This window comes from Phytophthora infestans, genomic scaffold, assembly GCF_000142945.1.
Source record: "Phytophthora infestans T30-4 supercont1.63 genomic scaffold, whole genome shotgun sequence".
NCBI lineage: Eukaryota > Oomycota > Peronosporomycetes > Peronosporales > Peronosporaceae > Phytophthora > Phytophthora infestans.
This window is the reverse complement of record NW_003303696.1, coordinates 379,750-403,583: the sequence shown is the minus strand read 5'-3', so window position 1 is coordinate 403,583 and position 23,834 is coordinate 379,750. Positions and strand designations below refer to the sequence as shown.

Below are 23,834 nucleotides of genomic sequence, written 5' to 3'. Positions count from 1 at the left end.
TAACTGCGACAGAAGTTTAGGATTACACTGCACACAACCGTAGCCGAAATGTTATTAGGATTGCCGCTCTGACAGAAGAAAATGACCGTAGCGACACGGTTTGTCTACGTAATGGTTTTTCTGGTGGCAATAGGGATCATAGAGCGCTTGATAAACAGGACTCTGTGGTCACCGACACGGGTGATCTTTCGAACCAATCGACGCCTGATTTATTGGACACAGCCCCGAGCCCGGACGTTGCAAGTCGTTTTGTGGGTTTTAAGTGTGCTGTTTGCAGCTTAACATGCTCTTTATATCGCAAGTGCTCAAGGTGTAAAAAACCAATGCATCACGTTTGATCTTACGACGTGTGCAAGTCACTGAATATTCGTGGTGCAAACGGCAAACTCATGGAAAATTTTGGTGATAGCTGCGATTGCAGCAAGCAGTGCTACCTAAACGTAATCACTGTAAACTGATGTAGATTTGGATGGAATCCACAGTAAGGGTGATGTTGTATCTACAATTTCATTGGATGCTGCTGGAACCGATAACGGCGTTCTTACTTCCACATTGGCACTTGCCGCTCCTAGTTCAAACAGTACATCGTCTACGAGACCATATTCAAAACGTACTCGGTCGGACTCAAGTCAACGCCAGACGGGTCAAAAACGACAAAGCAAAAGCTGCTCCAAATGCCAAACACTCGCCAGCGCTGAACAAGAAGAACAAGACTGCCAAACAAAACAATGCTTGCGTGAGAAAAACAAAAAGTAAAGCTGTTACAGACATGCGCGATGAGTTAGAGCGTAGAGCGCGGAAATCAGCAGTCACGTTTATTGATGCAAACACGTTGCTTTTTCTCCTGCTGAGGAAACGTGGGTGCCACGATCTCGATACCGTGATGCTGGTGCTGCGTTTTTGGTGGGTATTGTCACGCGATAAAAAGTGGAGAACGTAAGCAATGACGATAACATCAACTTCCGTCAGTACGATTTCAGCAGAGATGGATAAACACTAAATACCAGACACGGGAGCACGTGCACGACATCGTAGAAAACGTTCTCGTTCAAGGGATCTGCCAATTTGCAAAAATGCAGAAGAACAAACTACGGGTGGGCGAATCATGGACATCCCTATGTACTATGGCTCCCAATTTTCCAATCTGCCAGCATTAACTGAAAATTTTAAAGAAGTGGAAGAGCTGGAATATCGCGAGTGGGCTACGTTTCGGGGACAAAGGGGACTTCAGATCCCGATAAACCTCACGGAAGTCGAAGCTATCGAAGCCATGACTTTTTCTTCAACTGCCTTTCAAGTAGAACCACTTGGTTTGTATTCACAGCATGACGGCTTGCTGGCAACCGTACTACGAGATGAAAGTCGTGGGTTGTTTGGTCACTCTGCTACCTCTAGTTTTTTTTGCGCTTACATCTCTGTCTTTCTGGAACCAAGTCGTAGTTTTTACGAATGAATATGCCGAAGCCAGTGGCTCCCCATCACGTCGAAGTGTGGATTTAGATAATCTCATGAAGTTTCTGGGGATTTTGTGGTACATGGCTCTCCTCGATAGGGGGAGATGATACATTATTGGCTTGATAATGATGAAGCAAGCATTTTTCCTGGAGCTCGCTCAACATGTTTGGAGTGTGTGATGACTTGGAAACGATTTCTTTACATTTGAAAAAACGTATGTTTTCGATCGCAAGTTACGACATCCGACATCCAGCGAGATCCTGCTGCACGAATACGGCCTCTCATTAATATTATCACGTCACGTTGCACGCGTCATGTGATTGTCGGTCGAAATGCCGCTGTCGATGAAGCCAGAATTGCTTGCAGGTCACAGTATGCCCGTCACGTTATAGCTTACAACCCTCGTAAGCCTAGTGGCAAGTATCATTTCAAGCTTTACGCTTGTTGCTGTTCAACGTCGTGTTATGTTGGCTTCAAATTGCACTGTGCCAGTGAGCTCCAAGACCGCCTGCATGGGGTTGTACCAGGAGCTGAAATACGAGAGCTACAATAGCTCACAAAACTGTCATCCGATATTCGCCCGCACGTCATTGAAGTCACGGCATCACTGCAAGGATCGCGAAGAATTGTCAATACAGACAATTTCTATAATTCGTGTCGACTTTTGGAAAGCCTCAGAGCAATTGGACTGTATGGTCGTGGAACAGTGCGGGCATCCAGTAAGGATTTCCCCCATTTTACAATGATTCAGCAAGGTGACTCAAAACCAAGAGGGTTCATGAAGCAAGGGGGTTGTTTTCCATATTATATTGTTGCTGCTAGCTGGATTGATGGCTCTATCGTCAATATCGTATCCAGCGCTGACGCGTCTACCTCTTCAACAGTGTACCAACGCATCCAAGCAACGAAAGAAGCATTTAAAGCTCCGACCTGTGTTAGTATATATAACTCAGCAATGCAAGGCGTCGACCACCACGACCAACTACGTGGAAGGTTCTCTCTCGCCGGAGGCCACCCTGTCAAGAAGTGGCATAAAAAACTAGCTATGGCAATGCTTGATATTGGCAAGTGCAACGCGTGTATCTGCGACGAATGAGCGCGCGGTAAGAGCCCAACGAGCGATGACGCCTCACAGACCTGTGCCGCCAACCCCACACCGGCCTGTCGTGACCGGCACCGAGCGTTCTTCGTATCTCTTGTGCGTGAGTTAGTCAATGGTTCTTGGAAGAAATGGATTGATAGAGAAGCTGGAATAGTGTATGCAGCGAGTACGCCCAGTTCGGCAACAGCTCAAGCAAATGACACTCGAACCGATACGAGTAAGCTATCAGCAGACGCAGTCCACCCACAGACGTGTGTCTCTCGGGAGTCGTGCATTTTGCTATATGGAAGGAGCAGGTCAATGCGAGAATGCTCCATTTACAAGTTTGAGTGTCGGAAGGCGACTAAAAAAAACGACTACTGCGAGACGCACCATGTCGCTCTCTGCAAGCGCGAATATCCAGTGGACCCTGCGAAGTATCATCTATGTCAGGAAAAGCGGTGGTCTTGCTGGCAAAAAGTTCATTTTTCTACTTTCCCAAGGGTCTTTACACGGTTGACGGTAACTTGAAGAGAAGTTCTCCGATTTATAAAGCCCAAGCCACAGCTTTAAGGGAGTGGAAAGAGCGAAGGCCTGCAAGCACAAATTGCACATCACAACCATCGAACAGCACAGTTACGTAGGAGTTCTTCGCGTTAGCTATGCTTTTTTTCTAAACTTTTATTATAGAATACTAAGTAATATCTTCACATGCATTACGCGTCGCCTTTCCTCAGCGGCGACCTAACCGAGCTCTTATAGCATACATTTCGGAATCCTGAGCAAATTTTGCTAGTAGCATACCATCGTCTGCGATTCGTAGAATCTGGCTCGGTATCAAGGAAAGCGAGCCAAAGCAGCCAGATTTCCATGATCGCTGCACCTATTCATCATCCTTGTCGTCGTCGTCTTCCACCATAACATCGCACTGACAACAGGAAATACGACGGCCAAAGCGGTCTTGATCTGGGCGCGCCACTGCAATCTAGTTAGCGCTATCAGTGCTTTGAACGTTATCGTAAGGATACGCTAGGCGGCATTTACATGAATTGCACACGGTCAAAACTTTAAGGCATCGGCAGCGCCTCTTTCTCCATTTCGAACAGGTGGCTGCTCCTCGAGGCTGCAATGAAAAGGTTCATCGATTAAACAGTCAGTAAATAATTATGCAGACGCGCAACCAGCCTTCCGATACAATGGAGTGACAAATCGGCGTTGGTATGGAGCCAACCGATCTTGTCAAGTCCATCTTAGTGTACCTATCAGTCGTGAAGAGTGCAAGCCTCGCTGATATCCGCAAAGGTCCGAGCCTCGCTGATCATCGAAAATCTCCGAGCTATGTATTGTACCCTGACACCCGCCTCACGAGAAGATAGAGGCGATCTCTATCGCTCGCACGCAGCATCTGTCGGTATCGCCGACTAGCGTGCCTTAGCACCCGCCACATGAGAAGAAAGAAGCGATTAATATCGCTCGCACGCAACACCTGTCGGTCCTTTCTCATTAGCGCGAGCTTGTCGTGTAAAATGAATTGAGACAAAATGCTTAGAGATACGTGGGAGGCAATAGTTCGGTTTCTTTGCTGATGTTTATTCCCTTACGATTGGCTGAATTAAGCTCGCAGAATTGCAGAGTACCAGATTGCGGTAGGGTTGATGAAAACATCTTAGTTTCAGTAACAGCTAAGATATCCATTCACCTTCTTTTGCAAAAAACCTACAGCTTGTACCATTTTGGTAAGGCCAGGATTAATATTGCTAGTGCTGCAGACTTTTTATAAACCACTGGTTGCAAATAATCAATAGGTTGCAAAAATATCGTAAATTCTGGGTAACGTAAAATGGTTCGAAAGTTTCATGTTGGTTGACGCCGTCAATATGACCTGGTCAAGCGACCGGTTTCGATTTATGTGAAGATCCCTGCTACTTATGGCTCTTTTCTCTAAACGTTTAAAACACACACCAAACGGAGAGCATACGAGACCGGCGCAGCAGTGAGAGAGTCGTGCGAGCATGAGTGAGCAGGGCTGACAATAACAAAAAGGAACGATCGGCAGCAGGTCTTTGGTAGTGTATAGAGCAGATGCTGCAGCTTTGTAACGGCAGCAGGAGATGATTATTTACATGCATGAAAACATTAAGAATAGCGATCCTTTTGTCAAAGCGTCTTGTGAGCTTATCACAATTGTTGCTCTTTTTGAGTTAAGGATGCAAGCTTACGTTCGGTACGGTGAACACGATGTGGCGTACGATCAAAGTTTAGCTGTACATACATACGTAGAGAGTTTGACATCGTCGATTTTCCTTTCAAAGAGTGGAAACAGTGTGGATTATCTAATTCAAGAGTGTTGTCCCAGTCCCCTAGCTCAGCACGAGATATTATCAGCCAATGCCAAGCGCTAGTGCTTCGCAAAAGGAGCTGGGTCCTTCACAATACTTTAACACACTGGATCTTAAAACTACATGCCGTGAAGATTAAGCTCTAAAAGAAATCTTGCAAAAATACTGGACATCGAAATGTTTTCTGTCCGTGGGAGTTGCTATTAATAACCATCACACGTCATATTAACAAGCGGATTGTGCGGCGGCGGAGCAGGGGCGGGCAATGCTCAAGCGCGAAGCTTTTGTGACCTTTGTGGTCTGTGCTTTTAGTTAACTGGTTCGGTATATCGGTATGTGTATCGTTGTGGAACGAAAATCCATACACGGGTATATAAGTGAGAAGGATAGACTAGACAATCGACCAAACACGCCACAGCAGAGTGGCAGCTAACCACGTTGGGTATCCGGTACGGAATGCGCTATACTTACTTGACGCGGGTTTTGACCGTCCACTACAAGGCCTTTTGTCCATTCACAACAAGACGCGGGTTTAAGTCGCTATAATTCAGCTGGTTCGTGTCAAGATGGAACTAGACTACGTCACCTATATACAAACAATGATGTGGCATCACCGTTGCATGTGGTATCCTTCGAGGGGTTCTTCGTCGACAGCTAGTACGGACGTAAGTCGTTCGTGTTACGTTTCCCGCGCTCTCCGTTGAATGCGTGGTGAGGAATCACCGGCGAAACATCACGAGCGCCTAAAGTCAGACCCACCGTTTGATGCTGTACGTGCCGTATGCTTTACCGGATAAGTTTGAAACTGATGTATTTGTTAAGCTAGTACTACTCGTCAATCCCAAGGAGAGCACAGCGGTAGCTAACCTAAGCAAATCCATGATGCATTCTTAGAAATCCGCTTAGCAATACTTATCAACTATGACGAACAACCACCTCAACTATCAGAGCGATATTCTATGCGTTTTAGAAAACTACGCCGTTTGAGGTACGGTATTCGCTTTTACGGCGGCTCGGAATGGAACGTGGCAGCGAAATTGTTGATCGTCTGCTCCAATGTAGCTTTTCTTTGGTCGTGACATGGTATAAAACATGCGCTTTGTTAATAACTGGAAGAAAAATTATAGAGTGGCACGCCGTAGCTCTTCAAGGCTAAATGGAATACGCGTTGCCTTGTCCGGAAATACAGTATTCTCGGTGCAGGTATCTGCAGGACCACTCTTTGCCCATGTAGTTTTTGCTCCCTTTTTCCGGTGCCGACGCAACGTAAAATCCACTAGTTGCAGAATCAATCGTGGCTAATGATCTAAACTTCTTGTCAGGTCTTGGGTGCGTATAAGGACCGAATTTGTCGACTCACACCATCTTCCACGTCTGGGTCACAGGCTTTGTAGCAGGTAATTTACCGCGTTTCTTTATGTTCCGTTTCCAATTCTGACAGGTTCCGCAGCGATTGACGAGCCTTTAAATCGCATGCTTGATTTTCGACCAGATGAAGTGCTGGTGGATCGTCCGATTTGCCATACCGGGATGCTTGAGCTATTGGTGATACCGTCGAATAATCCGCCGACGCAAAAGGTTAACATCAGAATGCTCTTGTCCTTGCACAGCAACGGACGTTCTGTTGGTTATTGGTCCTTAAGCCTACCTTGACGTTCTTGCTGCTTCAATTGCTTGCCTGTCTCTTAGGCCTCAAAGATAGCATCAAAAGCCAGCGGGAAGTCCTCGCCATCTGGTTCAACTTCGTAGCACTCCTCGCTATCAGCATATTTGCTTTGAGGAAGGTGGCTAAGTGCATTGGCAACAATGTTGCTCTGGCCTTAATATAGACAACTCTCGATGCCAGCCCTTTCACAAAAGGACGCCAGCGATCTACACAATATCATATCACTGAAAGTTCGAGAGCGATAAGTTCTTGTGGTTCGTGTAGACAATAACACGGTGCCCAAGTAAAGCATTTCGGGTCTCGCAAAGCACTTCCACAATGAAGAGCAACTCAAGCTTCATCATTGCGTGTTTTCATTAAGCTTTCTGCTGAAGAACGCCAGTGGACGTTCTTGCTAGCTGACGCTGCCCCCCCCCCCGCCACCCGACAAATTGTATGGGCTTATAGTCATCTGCGGTAATACTTGATCCACGGAGCTTGCTATCAAAAGCTGCATTAGGTGGAATTGTAGTCTGATTCAATACATTGAACGCGGTGATGTACCCATACAGGAAAAGACCCTTGCCAAACCACAGATACATCTAATTTTGTCATCACATTAGCAACCACCCAGATACGTTGTAAGATACTTATCGTAGCTCGTACCAGCCGGTACATAGATTCTAATATCGAGTATTTACGTATCCGATGTAGCAATGCACATGTAGCTTGGCTTCTTGATGACAGATTTAATGTTGTCGGTACCGATGACAGCAAACAAGTCTTTCTTAATCAAGTTGATATCGTATCGACCCGAGTTGAGCTCGAAGACTGGTCAAGCTGATGTTCAACCTTACTATAGTCAGACCGCTGCTTACTTAAGCCGAAAATGCTATGGAAGTCGAAGAAGCAGGCATACTTTCTCTTCCTTAATCCAACAGTCCACATCAGGCATCTTGTAGGTCTCACCAAGTACAGCACCAGGGATCGCCATACCAGTCAAGCCGTAAGCATCAATGATTTTTTGTAGAAGCGACTTGTACATATCGACATCGTACTGTTGAATCTTCACGGATACACTACCGATGTATTCAAACATATCCGTGAGCAACAGTTTTGGATTATCATTTATAAAGCAACGTAACGCCTCAGCTATCAGCTACTGATACTGACACAGGAATATGCTCGTTCGTGAAGACAGTATTTTCACCGTGGTGAGTAACGGTAGATTTAAGAATAGCCTCAAAGGCGTAAACGATGAAGTGATCGATGTACTGGTCAGCATTCTTGATCGAAAACTTTGATAGCACTGATCGAATAGTGTTCTGAGCTGGTCTATAGATAGTCGGTTCAGCTGGGAAACTTTCGATGTTTACGAGCTCACACTGATTTTTTGTATGGTCTCGTAGCTTAAGGCAAAGTGTCAGTTTCGTAGCCTCGACCGGTTTAGTAGCCTCGATTGTTTTAGCCTGTTATATTAAGCTAGATCACTGTCAACGATCATAACTGGCTAATATTAAGCTAGCGAGCTTTCATCCGGTCTCCTCCAGCAGTTTATACTGTACTCTGGTCTCACTTTCGTTTCTCCACCGTGCGGAAAATACGCGCCAAGTAGAGCGAAGCAGAGCTCCATTGTGCCGTCCAAGCCGTTCTCGTCGGCGCAGAGCTAAAGGCAACAAGTAAATAACCGAGAATACCGCATAGAACACTGAAGAAATACGTGACTACTGCACGCAGAAACAATCCTCACGAGCCCAAGCGCCGAGGGCCGCCTCCAATGCTTTCGAAGAGTGCCGAAAATGGCATTAGAGACTGGATCCTTCAGCGACAGGTGACTGACCGTCCTGTCGGATGGCAATATGTCCTGCACAAGTCACAGCAGATTGCTGAGCTCGTGTGTGGTGTGAGTGTAGGTGAGGGGTGGTTGCAGCGCTTCATTTCGCAGCTGTGGTATTTTACCGCTTTCATGACCTAACATGCACACCAAGTTAGTTAACTTTAAGCTAATGGTTTGCCTCAATCTTACTGATATACAGCGTTCGTCATCTGTGATATTGTGCACCAAGCGATTTATGTGCTTGCTGCACCACGATTGAGCAATACAAGGAAGCGGAAAATATACTTACTCGTGAAAGACTTGAGCAAGATACTGAAGTGCGGAAGACGAAGCCTTCGCGAAGTAAGAAACCTGTAGGACAAAAACAAAATGGCAGTTCAGGCACTGTCGCCCTTGTTAGAGGCGTAGATTCAACCTCAACAGGAAGCCTGGGTCAAGTGGGCCTGTACAAACAAATAAACCAATTTATGTCATACACTTTCATCTTTATGATGTTGAAGATATCTTTTTCCCAACATGCCTGGCACCTGTACCGCACTTTCTCGTGAACAAATGCATACTATAATTAAGTCAAGGAGGCTACTGCACCCGCAAGACCACACATTTGTGAAACTGGAAATGTAACGGGGTACGTAGCCCTAAGTGTACCCTGGTTACATGAAGTGTGACACTTCAAACTTCAGGTGTATGACACGTCATACTCCGGGATATTTGGTACAAGGTACCAAGGTCGTTCAAGCCAACCATTGGTCAAACGACATTGCATTTCTATAGGTAGCTTATAGTTTGTATTAAACCCAAACTTAACCTACCTATAAATATACTCAGTTTACAATCTACCTTATTTAGGTCACTTCGCTCTCTTTACATAAAGAGGGGACCTGTGACCTGCCGTTCACGGAGAGTTTGTATACTCTCGGAAGATAACTTCCTCTAGCGCAAGGTGCTGTGTGACCCCGTCGCACTTGGTAGCACTAGTAGTCAATCCACGCCACCGCGGGTAGACTACCTGAACCTCTCCGAAGTTCGTTGCCATGGATAGGAACGACTTCTCCCAAATGAACGACTCTCAGTTCGAATCGGTTCGGAAGATGACAGGCAACTTCGGGATGGAGGCCTTGCAGAGCCTGGTGGTGTCAACACCGGCTGGGCAGCTCGAGCGCGTCAATGCGTTCGACGCGTACGAGCAGGGCCTCATCGCGCATGTGCGGGAGAACCTGCAGGCTCCGGCGGCGGAAGCAAATCCGCCTCACCCGAAGCCAATACGGCTGAAGGTTAAGCCGTATGAAGGGAAGGAAGGCGAGAACCTTCACTTCTAGGTCCGAGAAGTAGAGCTCGCGATGGACGCGGCTCTGATCTCGACCGAGCAACTGCGTGTTGCCTTTGCACTCTCCAACCTTAGCGGCCGTGCTAAGAGTTGGGTGTACACACGGGAAGCAACATCCCTTGGATGTTTCACATCCCGGGCTCAGCTGTGCGAACAGCGCCAAGCCGCGTTCCTCCCGGCGAGCTACGAGTACCGCCAGCGTTCGCGCTTCCTCTCGTGTAAACAAGGGAGGTGCGAACTGCACGAGTATGTGCAAGAGATACGGGAGCTCACGGCGTCCCTAGTGGGAAACCCACTCAACGAACACATCAATATGACTGTGTTCATGGACGGCCTTCGAGTGGGCCCCGCACGCACTCAGTTGTTCCGGGTGCAGCCAAGTACCCTTGAAGAGGCGATTCAAGTTGCTCTTCAAGAAGAGTACAGCCATCGGCAGGCGCGTACGCCAGCCTCAGCATGGCCTGGGAGTTCCTTGTCGGCTCCCGGTCGAACAAGCCCCAACGGACCAGTTCCCATGGAGCTCGGGTCCGCCGAACAGCGTGACATCCGCTGCTTCGGCTGCGGGAAGATGGGCAGCTTCAAGCGCGACTGTCCCGCGGAGAATCTCCGCAGACGGTCCTTCCCCAAGCCCGTCCTCAAGGGTCGCTGGCAGAAGCCAGGATTCCGGGGACAGGGGAACGCCGGGAACCAGTAGGGGCGGAGCGCCCTACTGGGGAAGAACTAAGTCTTCGTGATTGGTCCGCGGGTGGCGCGTACCACGGGGACTTAGCCCCTGAGAGTCTTCGCACTCTCGAATCGGCGAAGAGCAGCGGCGGGTTGCTCGTAGTACACGGATGTGTACGGGGATACGATCATCCCTTTAGAATCTTGATCGATTCTGGGGCGTCGAAGAATTTCGCACGCCGCCAGACGGTTGCTCGCAACAGCAACAAGCTGTCTGATGCTTTGAGAGAAAGCAAGGGCAAAGGGACGGTGTCAGTGCGACTGTCCGACGGGAAGGTCGTCACTGTTCCCAACGTCCAAGTGGATCTGTCCGTCAAGTTTGAAGACTTTGACAGCCTCGAACAGTTCACTGTTCTTGATATGGATCCATATGATATGATCCTGGGTATGCCCTGGCTTGAGAAACATGAGCCCTGGATCGACTGGCGAGGCCAGGCAATCGGTGTCAGTCGCCCTGCGCAGTCCGACAGAGCATTGGTGAGTCATGTTCCCACCTCTGTCAGTACCCGAGGTGCCCGTAAGGGCTGCCTGGGTACCCAAGCATCCGGCAGATGCTTGGGAGTCGTCGACGTATTTGACGACTCCGAGGATGTTTTGATGGTGGCCGCGCCCAGAAAAGGCGCTGGCCAAGTGGGTAACTTATGTCCACAGGCGGGTAACTTAGTTCCGCAGACAGCTGCAGCTGTCACGAACACTGAGAACAGCGTGTTCAGAGTGGGTAACAGAGTACCACTCACGGTCGCCCAGACCTTAACTGAAGAGGAAGACGTCGGATACGCTTCCTGTGTGGGTAACACAGTACCACACGCGGTCGCCCAGACCTTAACTGAAGAGGAAGGCGTCGAACTCGCTTCCTGTGTGGATACCACGGTACCCCACGAGGCCACGAGTGCCTATGATGTCGTAGCGCCGACATCCCTAGTTGTGGGCAGCAAAGCTTGACGTCACGGTCGCCGTTGTCAACGACGCCGCCGCCGACTGAAGTCGGATCCGAACTTCGTTCAGATCGACGTCGCTTCAACCGACTCGGAGTCCAGGGCCCGGGCTCCTCCGACAAGGCCGGTGGAAGAGTGTTGTCACATCTTCGATGGCGAGACCGGTTTTAGCCGTCAAGGCATCTGGTGTCCACTTGGAACCGTTGCCAGAGGTTGCAGAGATACTGAACCTCGAGGAAATGACGGCTGAGTCTTTCCTGACCAACCTCAAGGCTGGATAAATTGCTGCGATGGTACTCATGAGACCTGAGACCACTCGGGAGGAGCTGAACGCCTCCTCTGGCTTGGACGAGAACGTCCTGGAAGACCTGAACAAGCAGCGTCAGACGCGCTTGGGTTCTGAGATCCTTAAGAACCCCAACGATCCGGTGTATCCTTTGGTGATGGAGTATGCGGACGTGGTGAACAAACACCCACCGACCCAACTCCCACCGGATCGAGGCGTACGGTACGAGATTGATTTCGTGCCCGGCACAAAATATTGTGTCATGAGGCAATGACCTCTCCCGTCCGAGCAGTGCGAGGTCATTGATGACCTCTTCGCCGCGAAAGCGAAGGCAGGCATAGTGCGGGAATCGAAATCCCCGCACTCGACGCCGCCTTTCTGCGCTCGGAAGCCGAACGGAAAGTGGCGTCTCGTTTACGCTTATAACAAGCTGAACAACGCAACGGTGTCGGCCCAAACACCAATCCCACGTAAGAATGTGTTGTTGAACAACATGGCCGGGAGCGTACTGTACAGTGCGCTGGATTTGGTAGACGGATTTTACCAAATCCTGATGCGAGAGAGCGATATCCCGCTCACCGCGGTAAGAACTCCAAGCGGCATGCTTTGGTAGTGGCTCGTCATGCCGCAGGGCTTGTCTAACGCCCCGGCGACGTTCAATCGCCTGGCGACGCAACTGTTCTGCCCTTTGTGTACCTTCGTACAGACGTATTTCGACGACATATTCGTCCATAGCCGGGCCGAAGGAGGCAAGACGGCCATGGAGGTGCATCTAAGACAACTTCGTCGGGGTTGGACGTAATGCGAGCGAACAAGCTCTACGCCAACATCGACAAGTGCGTTTTCGCGTCACCAGAGATTAAAGTTATCGGTTGCTTCGTAAGCAGCGTGGGCGTTCGGGCTGACCCAGACAAGGTCAAGGCCATAGCAGCATGGCCGACGCCCCGATCCGAGAAGGATCTTTGAAAGTGGTTGGGCTTGGCCAACTACCTTCACAAGTACAGCGCAGGGTACGCGGGCTTCGCTAAGCTCTTGTCGAGCCTCCTTTAGAAGGACGTCGACTGGCGCTGGGAGCAAGGGCTCCAGGATGCTTTTGACAGCATCAAGGCCAGTCTCCAAGCGGCCCCTGTCCTGGCCCTGCCGGACGAGACGAAGCCGTTCAGCGTCGTCTGCGATACCTCCGATTACGCTATCGGGTGTGCATTGCTGCAGGCCGACACGCCTGGACACGAACGAGTCATCTCGTTCCAGTCCAGGCAGCTCAAAGCCGCCGAGCGGAACTACCCTGTCCACGACAAGGAGCTCCTGGCAATGAAATATGCCCTTGTGAAGTTTCGTGTTCACCTTCTGGGCTCTAGGCCCTTTGTGATCTACACAGACCACGCGTCCTTGAGGACGGCGACTAACGCGCCTCACCCCTCCCAAAGGATGGCGAGGTGGCTGTTCTTCTTCGTGGAATACAACTTCCGCGTCGAATACAAGCCGGGCAAGCTCAACGTGCTTGCGGACGCCCTCTCTCGGCGTCCTGACTATGAGTTGACTCACATCACGCGGGTGACAACGGATCTATATGATCGGATACGCATGGCGTATCGGGACGATGAGGCTGTCGCGCCTATCGTCAAGTTTCTTATGGCAGGAACGAGCGCGAAGTCCGACTGACTCTCGTCGCGACAGCGCTCACGGCTCCACCGATATGAGTGGAAGGATGGACTCCTCTATTACCGGGTGAAGCCCAATGATCCTCCACGGGTGGTCGTACCCAACGACGAGGATCGGAAGTTCGATATCCTCGCGGAGGCGCACGACGCGCCCTCCAGCGACCACTTGGGCCGAGAGAATACATTTCTGTCGGTCTCTCAGACCTTCTGGTGGACCCACATATACAAGTGGGTCGCCCGGTATGTTACGACATGCGAAACATGTCAGCGAGTCAAACCCGCAGGGCACTCTTCGGCTCCACTACGAAGCCTGCCCGTACCGGCTGACTGTTGGAAGTCGATGAGTGATGACTTCATCTTTGGGCTTCCCGCCGACGGACACGGCAACACCGGAATTTTCGTCTTCGTGTGTCGGCTGAGCAAGATGGTACATCTTGCTCCAGTTCCCGTCACTGTTACGGGCGAACAAACCGCAAGGTTGTTCGTCGATGGCGTGTTCCGCTATCACGGTCTCCCGGAGACGATTGTCTCGGACCCAGACCCGCGGTTCACTGATGCGATTTGGAAAACGCTGTTCCCTTTACTGGGGACTCGTCGGCAGATGTCCACTGCGGACCATCCGCAGACAGACGGCCAAACAGAGCGCGTCAATCGAGAGCTCGAGGACACTCTGCGCAGTGTGTGCGCGGCAGCACCACGTACGTGGTCGACGCAGCTTCCAGCTGTTTAGTTTGCGCTCAACAACGCGGTGCACGCGTCCACGGGGTTCACGCCGTTCTACCTGAACGGCTTCCGCCACCCCAGAGTGCCTCTCATTCTTCGAGGAGATACTGACTCCTCTATTCTAAGTGGGTGAGACGCTCGGAAAGCCCTTTCCTCCCAGGTCTCGGATGTGAGACCAGTTTCGTTGCGGAAACAGGTGGAAACCTTTATATATACCAAGCTGAGCATTGTCAACAGGGTCCGCGATGCCATTGCAGCGGCCCAAGATAAACAAAAGGAGTACTCAGACAAACATGGAAGAGGGAGCTTAAGTATATTTGAGGTTGGGGACTTAGTGTTGCTAGACACGCGGAGCCTACCGCTTGACACTGTCAGCTCTGTCGGCAGCAACAAGCTGAAGCACCGCTTCATCGGATCATTTGCGATCCTTGCCAGACATGGTGCGTCGTACACCATCGACCTGCCAGAGTCAATGACGACGCACCCGACGTTCTATGTTGGACGTCTTAAGCGGTACTTTAACCCGCAGGGGGTTGCTGACTCGCAGACCCCCTTGCCCAGCTCCTCGAAGCGAGGGCCGGTCACAGGCGTCGATGAGGGCGTCGGAGAAGGCACCCAAGCCTCGGTCGGGACGGCAAGGCTGCGGTCAAGACCGTACGCCGGAGGGCTCCATACGAACGGACCCCGGCGCCATACGCCGAGTACGCTGAGTACGCCGGGTACGCACCATACGCGTACGTCTGGGAGTGTGCGGCAGGCGGCTCCAAACGTGGCAACAAAGCCTCGATCCGTCGAATCATCCGAAAGACCTCGTCCAGATCGGACGAAGAGACCCGGCGATCAACTCACAGGTGCAGGCTCGCGACCTCACGCTCCAACAGGTCCAAGCGGCCTGCAAGACGAGCGAGCTCGCCCTGATTTCCGGCCTGAGCGGCCGCATCACCGCCAGTCCCAAGGCCAAGTGCAATCTCAAGCGCGAGGACACGTTGGCGGAGGCGGTCAACCTCAGGGCCCTGTGTCGGACCCGCAGTCGGAGCACTCGGACGAGAGTGGCTTTCGGGAGGCGCCGAGTACTCGTACTCGTACGAGGGCACCTCCGCCCCTGCTTGACCGGAATGAAGAGGTCCACTTTCACGTGGAGGGGATCCTCAAGGAGCAACGGCGTCGCGGTAAGCGACAGCTCCTCGTGAAGTGGAGGGGTTATGCCCACTCCGAGAACTCGGGGGAGCCGATTGAACGGCTCCCGATTGACTGCCCGAAGGCTGTCGCAATCTGGGAACAGAAGCGGCGGCAGCTTCATAAGTAGTCCGGGGCTTCTTGCCCGAACGGGGTACGGACGATGAATACATTCCGTACCCGTGCGCATTGTGAGCGCTAGAAGCCGCGCGCTTCAGGATGTCCCTTGGCAGCATGCGCTTGTTGACCAAGTGGGCAAACCTCACACGAAGATCACGCTGGTCCAGGATGCGGGACAGCAGCTGATCTTCATGGAGTTCCCGTAACTCCGTGGGTGAGTACTTAAGCGTCGACACCCATGTCCATAACATGTCCTCACAAGTACTCCACGTGGGACAGTTCTCGGGCATAACCCAGGGGTATCCCCAAAGAGGATAGATACCACCCCGGGTCTCGGGCTTCTTACGACAAGTCGTGAAGTCCTTGAGAGGGATGCGGTGTGGCGCGAGAAGCACACACCGAGCAGCCTCCATGTTGTCAGCGAACAGCTGTTCTTTCTACACAAGGGCACGTTCGTAGATGCCCCTAGAAGTGTGGTCGCCCACAAGGCCACGAGGAGCGACGAGAAGCTCTAAGAAGAGGTCAGCCCCAGAGCTCTCCTCGGGAGGCCAATACCCTCTTGAGTTGATGGCAGCTCCCTGGCTGACGGGTGCCACCACCGAACCCCCACACACACGCTGGGCAGCTTGGAACTCCTCCTGCTGCTGGTCGAGGTCATTCGAGACCTCCCCGGGCTCAGCGATAGCACCCTCCTCCTCTTCTTCTTCCTCCTTCTCCTCCTCTTCTTCCGAGGAGTCAAAGATACTCTGATAGGAGTGGAGACTTAGAAGCTGTACGCTTCTTTGAGGGCTCGGCGCCTTCGGCTTTAGAGGCCTTAGCACGCGCAAGACCCTCGGCAAGCGAGAGACGTTTGCGAGAATTCTCTTCCTCATCGCCACCGGCTTTGGAAGAGCACTTAGCCTTGACCGCCGGACTCTCAGAGCGCACAGACGGTCTGGGACTGTGATCACCTTGATCACTAGCGAGCGACTGCACGCTGTCATCCTTGTGCTCACTGGGCACTGGGCTATGCCCTCCCACAGAGCCCACAGGAGCATCGTGCGTGCTCTCGAACTCGGCATCGTCCTCACGGCCAGAGTTGAACTCACGTTCCACGAACCGAGGTTTCGGACGATTGTCCGAGGCCGAGGGCGACGGACTGCGGCGCTTGCTTGTTCGCTTGGCCACAGCCGCGTCACCCGAGGAACCGATCGCCTCGGAGGCCACCTGAGTAGCCTCCTTGAGTGCCGAGCCTTTGCCGTGAGGCTTAGTGCTCTTGGCTTGCGCCTTACCGGCCGCAGTCTTGGAGCGTGTCTTAGCACCGCTCTCTGCAGTGCCACGAGGCATGGTAACGGTCGAATCGGAGACCTAGACGAAGAGCGCACAGGTTGCTGCTCGAGGCTCCAACTGTGAAGTGAGCCTCCGCCGCGCTCGCGCGGCCAAGTCAATAGTTTTCGACTTTGAGAATGAGATTTTTTGACGAACACCTCTTCATTCTGATTGGTCGGTAAACAGAACCTAAGTGGGGGAGGATGTAACGGGGCACGTAGCCCTAAGTGTGCCCTGGTTACATGAAGTGTGACACTTCACACTTCAGGTGTATGACACGTCATACTCCGGGATATTTGGTACAAGGTACCAAGGCCAAGGTCGTTCAAAACCAACCATTGGTCAAACGACAGTGCATTTCTATAGGTAACTTATAGTTTGTATTAAACCCAAACTTAACCTACCTTTAAATATACTCAGTTTACAATCTACCTTATTTAGGTCACTTCGCTCTCTTTAAATAAAGAGGGGACCTGTGACCTGCCGTTCACTGAGAGTTTGTATACTCTCGGAAGATAACTTCCTCTAGCGCAAGGTGCTGTGTGACCCCGTCACAGGAAAGATAGCTTTATAAAAAAACGTTTTACCTGTTATTTATTTGTTAAAAATCTCAAAAATCGGCCTGTTACTCCTCATTTCAACGCTACCTCATATGTGTCAATTGGAATATTAGATGGCGAGTTATCGCAGATTTAGTAAAATCACTCAATCGAGGCTACTAAACTGACACTTTGCCGTAGCAGAGCTAACGAAAATCATCTCACACTTTGAGCATTGATACTTAGACTGGAGCTGATCAATGTTCTTTATGTGCAATGCATGGCTCTCATGGGAAAGGATATCCATAGATACCCCCTCTTTCTCCGAGCGACGGGTACACTCAGCTTTACATCCATAGAGTAGACGCTAATAGCTAAATGAAAGCACTCCTCAAGTTCAACGAGCTGTAGGAGATCAATCGGTTTGAAGCCACGGAGCAGGCTAAGCGTAAAGCTGATACCCTTATGAGCAGTATCTCTTAAAAACTTCCTTAACATGAGCCTGGATCCGACGAGGGTCATTATTAGCATGCTGATTCAAGTTCCACGCGATACAGGGAAACACACACTTGTTTGTTGGTCTTGGGGAAGTTGATTACGTACTTGTTGTCGCGTATAATCTTAGGGATAACAACTTCACTATCACCAAGTGCATGCCCACGGAAGTATATGTAAATCTTAAACCCAGTAATCGCCTTCAGCTTATAGCCCGATTTGGGATAGTTTAGCGTATTAGCCAGCTCCATTGACCTTATCTTTGAGATAATTTTCTTAAGGATGTCAGATCGCCTGTTGATACCAACAGGGGTCTCAAATACGTAAGTGGTAGCCAGATTCGGGTGCCAGTACTGGGTAAAATTGCCATCCGTTAGACTTATGAGATCGTACCCAAGAGCAATGTTTACCTTGAAGGCGTTAGTCTGGGTAGCAAGCACGTTCTCGAGCTTGTCATAGAACTCAGCAGTCTGGATACCTTCATACAGATGGGACTCCATGTGCTTGCCGTTGTAAAAAAGATACTTGGGAGACTTGTTATAGTCCGGGGAAATGTGCTTCTTCTAGGTCTCGACGGAGATCTTGTACTGCCTCGCAAATAGCTTCTGATTGGTCGGACGGGAAACGTTGCTAACATAAGCCATCTTACATGTACCATCTTAACGCGGTAAGGTACTACCCCAGCAAATGGCATCAATATTTAATACCTTCAAGCTCGTATTGCCTGTATACTCTTGTCTCTACCATTCCTGTGGAAATGACTTTATAATTTTTGGATCTTGTATCAGGATCGACTTTATATCTAACCCCTATACAACAAATTTCAAAATTAATTAATTAAAATACTTTGTGTACGATCTGTCGAGCGTTTGCAAAACCAGCGATAATATTTTGAATCGTGAGACTTGATCCAATTGAACATCTTATCAATGTACTTGATTTTGATTCCAATAACCGTTCTTGGGAGTAAATTAAGTGCCAAATCCTGCCTGGAGGCCTCAGATACGATATCACACTTAAATAGGAGGTGGGTATAGGAGTCATCCACTCCCACTAACGACTCTGGCTTTCGATTTCTGTACTTGCCAAATTCTAGCTTCGTCTCGCTTAAAGAAGTAAGACCGCGGTCTCGACAATCCTTACAATATTTGTAGAAACCCCTGTACCGGCGTTGGCAGCCGAGGCACACCTTATAGTGCCCACCAAAAAGCTTAGCACACTCTGAACCAACGAAGTGATGATTCTCATCCTCGTCAATGATAAGGAAGTGTCGCTTGAAAGGGGTGTTGCAATAACACCGCGGGTTCGATAGCCAGCGGCACGGAAAACTTGCGTTTTACCTAAAGCCATCCATTTACCCTTGTCCTTTGCCGCATCACCCAGACGGGCTAAGGTCGCCGAGAGCATCCTTCAAAATCGTCAGCGTGGTGGTCAATCAGTGTCTGTCTATATGTGGCTTGACTTTCTATGTGGTAAAAAAAATACTTCGAAGTAATTAATTAGCCAAGTTCGGTTAATGTCTTAAGTTCGGCTTCGTTGCTGTTAAGTTCGTCTTTCGGCTTCCGCTTTTTGCGCGTACGAATTTGGTCCCTATTTCTATCGTCGTACCTTTTGTGATAGGTTAGACGAGCTTCGCTGGTGCGCTGCTTTGATGCTCTTTAGCGAAAGGGTAAATACGTCATATTTATATGCTATACCTTTATATTTGTCAGGATTATTGTGGGAATGTCCATCCGTTTTATATCCTAGATCGAGTATGGTCCATAAAACCACGCGTAAAAATGAGATGGGAAGAGACAGGCTATCGAATTACCATTTCAGAGCGTCGATTTACAGGATATGGATGTGGAATCGATCCGAAGCGGTCGATTCTGCCGTGGCTCGATTTATCAGACTGTTTAGTTAGATCGATTTGTACTTTTTATAGACCTCGATTTAATAAACCGACCTCTTTTTATTGTACACCGAGCATCAGGCTATTAATATTAGTGAAAAAAAGAAGAAAAGAATTGAAATACACAATAAAAATACATTTATAAAGCGTCTCACGCAAAAGTAAGTTTATTTCTACCACCATTGCAGAAAATTTCACGTGGATTCACTTCCACTGGCGCTATACAGACTATAACTCATTCTTTGTTTCACCTTCGGTATCAGGCGGCAACGAAGACGGTAATTCGGGGATTAATCCTTGAAATGTGAAGGCATAGGATTGATACTGCTTGTTCTTCATTGAGCCATCAAGTCCACCAATATATCCCACTGGTACTCCATATTTGGTGCATACAAGCGCGCTTCCAGATAGACCAGGAGCTGACAAAGATGAGAGAATCATTTGGTTTCCACGCCAACCGGTGATTTTAGCTGGAAAGGATGCGTAAGCGTGACCAAAATGTTGGTCTTGAAGAGCGCCAGGGAATCCGAACACGTCAACATTCTTCGTGTCATACGCCTTAAGGGACATTTTACATCGGACGAGCTTGTTATCTCGTGGCACAGCAACTTTGAAGATTGCGAAGTCGAACGCAGCCGAACTACACCAGCATGTGTCCTTGTCGAGGCTAAATCGAATGACTTCTTCCGGCTTCGTCGTATCGGGAAGGAGCTGCTCCACCACAACTAGAGGCTTGCCGGATAAAGTTGGTGTTTTCATCGCTGTCGTCCGTGGAGATTTACGACGTGGTTGCATTGCAACATTCGCATCCTTCACATCAGCATCTTTCCTTTTCCTTCCACTTGTTTTCATTGAGGGAAAGAGTCTCAAATACCATTTGATTTCAGACTTGAAGTGACCACTCAAGTGATCAGTGAATGTAGCGTCTGTCCACATGTGCAAGTTCGTCATAAGATACAAGTGCGTCGGCGTTTGATCCACAACCAGCGCCGTTCCTGAGCACACATCTTCCGAAGAAACTCTCACAACTGACTTCCACAGATTCAATTGAACCTTAGGATCCATTGGGCTCCATGCGTCATCGTCTCCCGTAGACCGTGGAACCACCACCAGCACGTGGATTTGGGAAGTTGATGGAGGATCCATTCCAATCAGCACGTCCTCCAACGAATCTTCTCCCTGTAACTCTTTGTCTTCACTCGTGAGCGCTTCGATGAGAGCAGTCTTTTCGCCCTTCTTCAGCTTCGTTACGTCTTCCAAGCGAGAAGAGAGCCACTTGCTGTCCGCTGTCTTGGCCAGGAAGAGCTTCAGCTTGTATGCATCAACGTCCTTCAAGTCGTTCTTCTTCTCCGCCTTGACCGCCTTCTTCAAGTCAGCCACCGAGTCGCTCTCGTCCACTCGCACCGACAACACGCTTTCCGCCACACCCACCACAGCACACAAGAGTTTCACCATCTTTCCTTGAGGCGGCAGATTCGAGTCTGGTGCGAGAGCTCTCGCACTATTTTTCCAACCCGCACTAGACATTTTTCGGAGAACGGTAGACATAATTTGACACGACCGAACACTTATGCCTCGAAGCATACACTTTTCTGATGAATAGCAGAGAAAGGACGTGGGATGTGGTCCACATTATAACCATCTTTCCAGATTCTCGAATGAGAGAAAAGGCCTAAGCGGGAAACGAAGGCGGTGCCACAAAAAAGACCTATCCCATGCGATTCGAATAGCGAGAACTTGAAATCTGCATCGGATGCGTCCTCTCGCTCAGCGGGTCGAGAGGTTGCCATCCGTTTAGAGGACTTGAAACCTACTTGAGACGCATTGACTCAATAACCAGTCGAGAGCGTGAGGACACACTCAATGGCATTGAGCGCGTCCCCACGCTCTCGATTGGCCAAGCGGTCGGCTCGTTGACCTGGCGCGGTTAAACCTACTCTCCTTGTGAAAAAAGGCTTTGAAAAAAAACTGCCGGTGTAATGTGCCGGCTCTCTCTACTCGCAGCTACTACATGTACAGTAATACGCGAGCTCTAATGGCATCAGAGATGTGTCTCGCAGACTATATACGTAGACCTCTTGTTATTACACTACTCGTCATAACGATCTGCGATACAACCTCGGCCATTGCGGATACCGCTACAGAGCAGACGAGCTTTGCCAACGATGCGTCGATCGACGCTGTACCTTTATTCCCAGCCGGCCACCATGACAGTGCCATCATGGCAGCCATGGCCATTGACATGACACGTCAGAATCGCTTCGTAGAAGTCTATACATTGTATAGACTTCTACGAAGCGATTCTACCACTGCTGAAGCGCACAAGACCTCGGCCACTGACGAAGAGAGGGAAATTATACTCGCGAGCGTGCGGATAGCGATCAAAAGACTGGTGACAAAAGATGACACGACCTATACGCATGAAAGAGGTAATGGACTCAAGAAGGAATGGTGGGTTACATTATTAAAAAATCAACCGAAAATCGAAGGCCAAACAACAACTACGTCCGACCTCTGTACTGGGCAATCCGATTCACGGTCTGGATTGTGAATAAGCGAACCCCAGCGATGATGTACAACAAGCTCAACGTTATCTCGTCAACATGCATTGGCGATAGGAATATCACATCTACATCAACTACTTGCGGTTCTATGAGTACTTTAAGAGCCCGACGTACATCCCCCTTTTCGTGCATGGACCCAAGTTCAACACTTTAAAAAACAAGGAATTAAACGGACGATAAATTTGATGTATAACATGTATGAACACTAGAAGGACCACAGAGAGGTACTGAAGTAGTAGCTGCCAGCTCATGAAAGCCAAAGCTGTGTCGCATGAAGCCTTCTGCTCGAGATAGTTGGTGATCTCAGCACTAAATACGCGTGTTAGGATCAAGATCAATGCTGCTAGCATAGGTATCAGTATCGTTGATTCTTCACCAGGTCGATATGAAATTAAAGTGCTCCTGTATTTCACACTTAACTAATGAGTTCTTCAGTGCAAATTAAAATGCTAGTGCTGGAACTGGAGAGGCAAGACTTGAACTACAAGTTGCTTGATTAAATGAACAAACAAACAAATTGGACCAAAACGTTTGTATTATTAATACTTAGTATTCCGATAGGGAATTTGGTTTCAGTCCTGATGCTGCGTAACATGTAAATACACCAGTATGCTAAAAAGTTCTGGTTCAACGAAGGATATATTAGAGAACTTATTAATGGTTTCTAGACTACCGGTAGCTCAAGATTTTGGAGCAACAAGTGTCTGAAAAAGGGTCAAGGCCGATGGTTCATTAATATATTCCAGTGGAACATCGAGAACCTTCGTTACATGTATTCCACTGAAGGAGCGTCCATTGATTTTCTTTTTCGCGCTATTCCAACAACCAAAGCTCGTCATTTCTTTTTCATTGGCAATGTGCCACACGAGCTCGGATAAACGTGTACAGTAGACGACAATTGGTGTCTGACAGGCTAATTGAAAAGAGATATCTGCTTAACTATAATGGCGATAATAACTATCCCCCAGAAATTAGAATTTCGAGAGCTAAAGAGACTAAGAGGGAATACCAGGATAATTTTTCTCTGAAATTTATACCAGATGGTCTTGTACATGTATTGTATTTTTTCGACTTTGAATATAAAATAACAAATATGGTTTACAAATTCTAAGAAACTTAGAAACAGATACAAGAAAAACTTCGAAAAACAAAAAAAATGACTGGAGTAGCTAAAAAGGCTGGGACAAGCTAATTTGTTGTTGAAGCCGGTAGAAATTGGTAATGGAGTCGGGTTTAGCAAATCCACAGTCAAACAAAAAAATGTTTGTTGTTAACGGTAAATGCTGAAGTGAGTAGATTAAAGTCAATTAAATCTGTCCTCTAAACTGCTACTCTAGCGTTGTCCTCCTTGTTGTCCTCTTGTCAAGCGCCCCTGGCCTCCCACCAGATTAACCGGTTTGAAACGGTCCATCCTGGAACGTTCACCCGTCCAACTGAACCGTGCAGGGTCAGTGTGAATTAACACTCCCACTCACCGCTATTGCACGGCGTTCGTCTTCGTTAAGGATCGCGGCGTTCCTCTTCTTGATCCCGCTTGCCTCGCGAAGGAACGCTAGCGACTTCGTTCCAAGCGCCTTCGTCATCATGTCCGCAAGTTGGCGCTTCGTGTCGACGTAGTCCACCTTGATCATAGAGCGTTCCGCATTCTCCCAAATGAAGTGATGTCGGATATCCACGTGCTTGGTCCTAACGTGATACCCAGCGTTACTTGCAAGTGCGATAGCAC

The 23,834-nt window shown here is 49.2% G+C and overlaps 3 protein-coding genes across 3 annotated transcripts; 1 reads left to right on the top strand and 2 right to left on the bottom strand.

Moving 5' to 3' along the window:
- Window positions 1-3,419: 3,419 nt before the first annotated feature.
- Window positions 3,420-3,941, bottom strand: PITG_18150 (uncharacterized protein; the record flags this gene model as incomplete). The annotated part of the gene is made up of 3 exons (XM_002896261.1): window positions 3,420-3,521; window positions 3,641-3,659; window positions 3,886-3,941. 3 exons carry the CDS (start codon window positions 3,939-3,941, stop codon window positions 3,420-3,422), a joined length of 177 nt encoding a protein of 58 aa, XP_002896307.1.
- A 15,831-nt stretch (window positions 3,942-19,772) lies between these two features.
- PITG_18148 (Crinkler (CRN) family protein) lies at window positions 19,773-20,999 on the bottom strand (the record flags this gene model as incomplete). The annotated part of the gene is made up of 1 exon (XM_002896260.1): window positions 19,773-20,999. One exon carries the CDS (start codon window positions 20,997-20,999, stop codon window positions 19,773-19,775), a length of 1,227 nt encoding a protein of 408 aa, XP_002896306.1.
- A 592-nt stretch (window positions 21,000-21,591) lies between these two features.
- On the top strand, window positions 21,592-22,095 carry PITG_18147 (secreted RxLR effector peptide protein, putative; the record flags this gene model as incomplete). Its single annotated transcript, XM_002896259.1, has 1 exon — window positions 21,592-22,095. One exon carries the CDS (start codon window positions 21,592-21,594, stop codon window positions 22,093-22,095), a length of 504 nt encoding a protein of 167 aa, XP_002896305.1.
- Window positions 22,096-23,834: the final 1,739 nt, after the last annotated feature.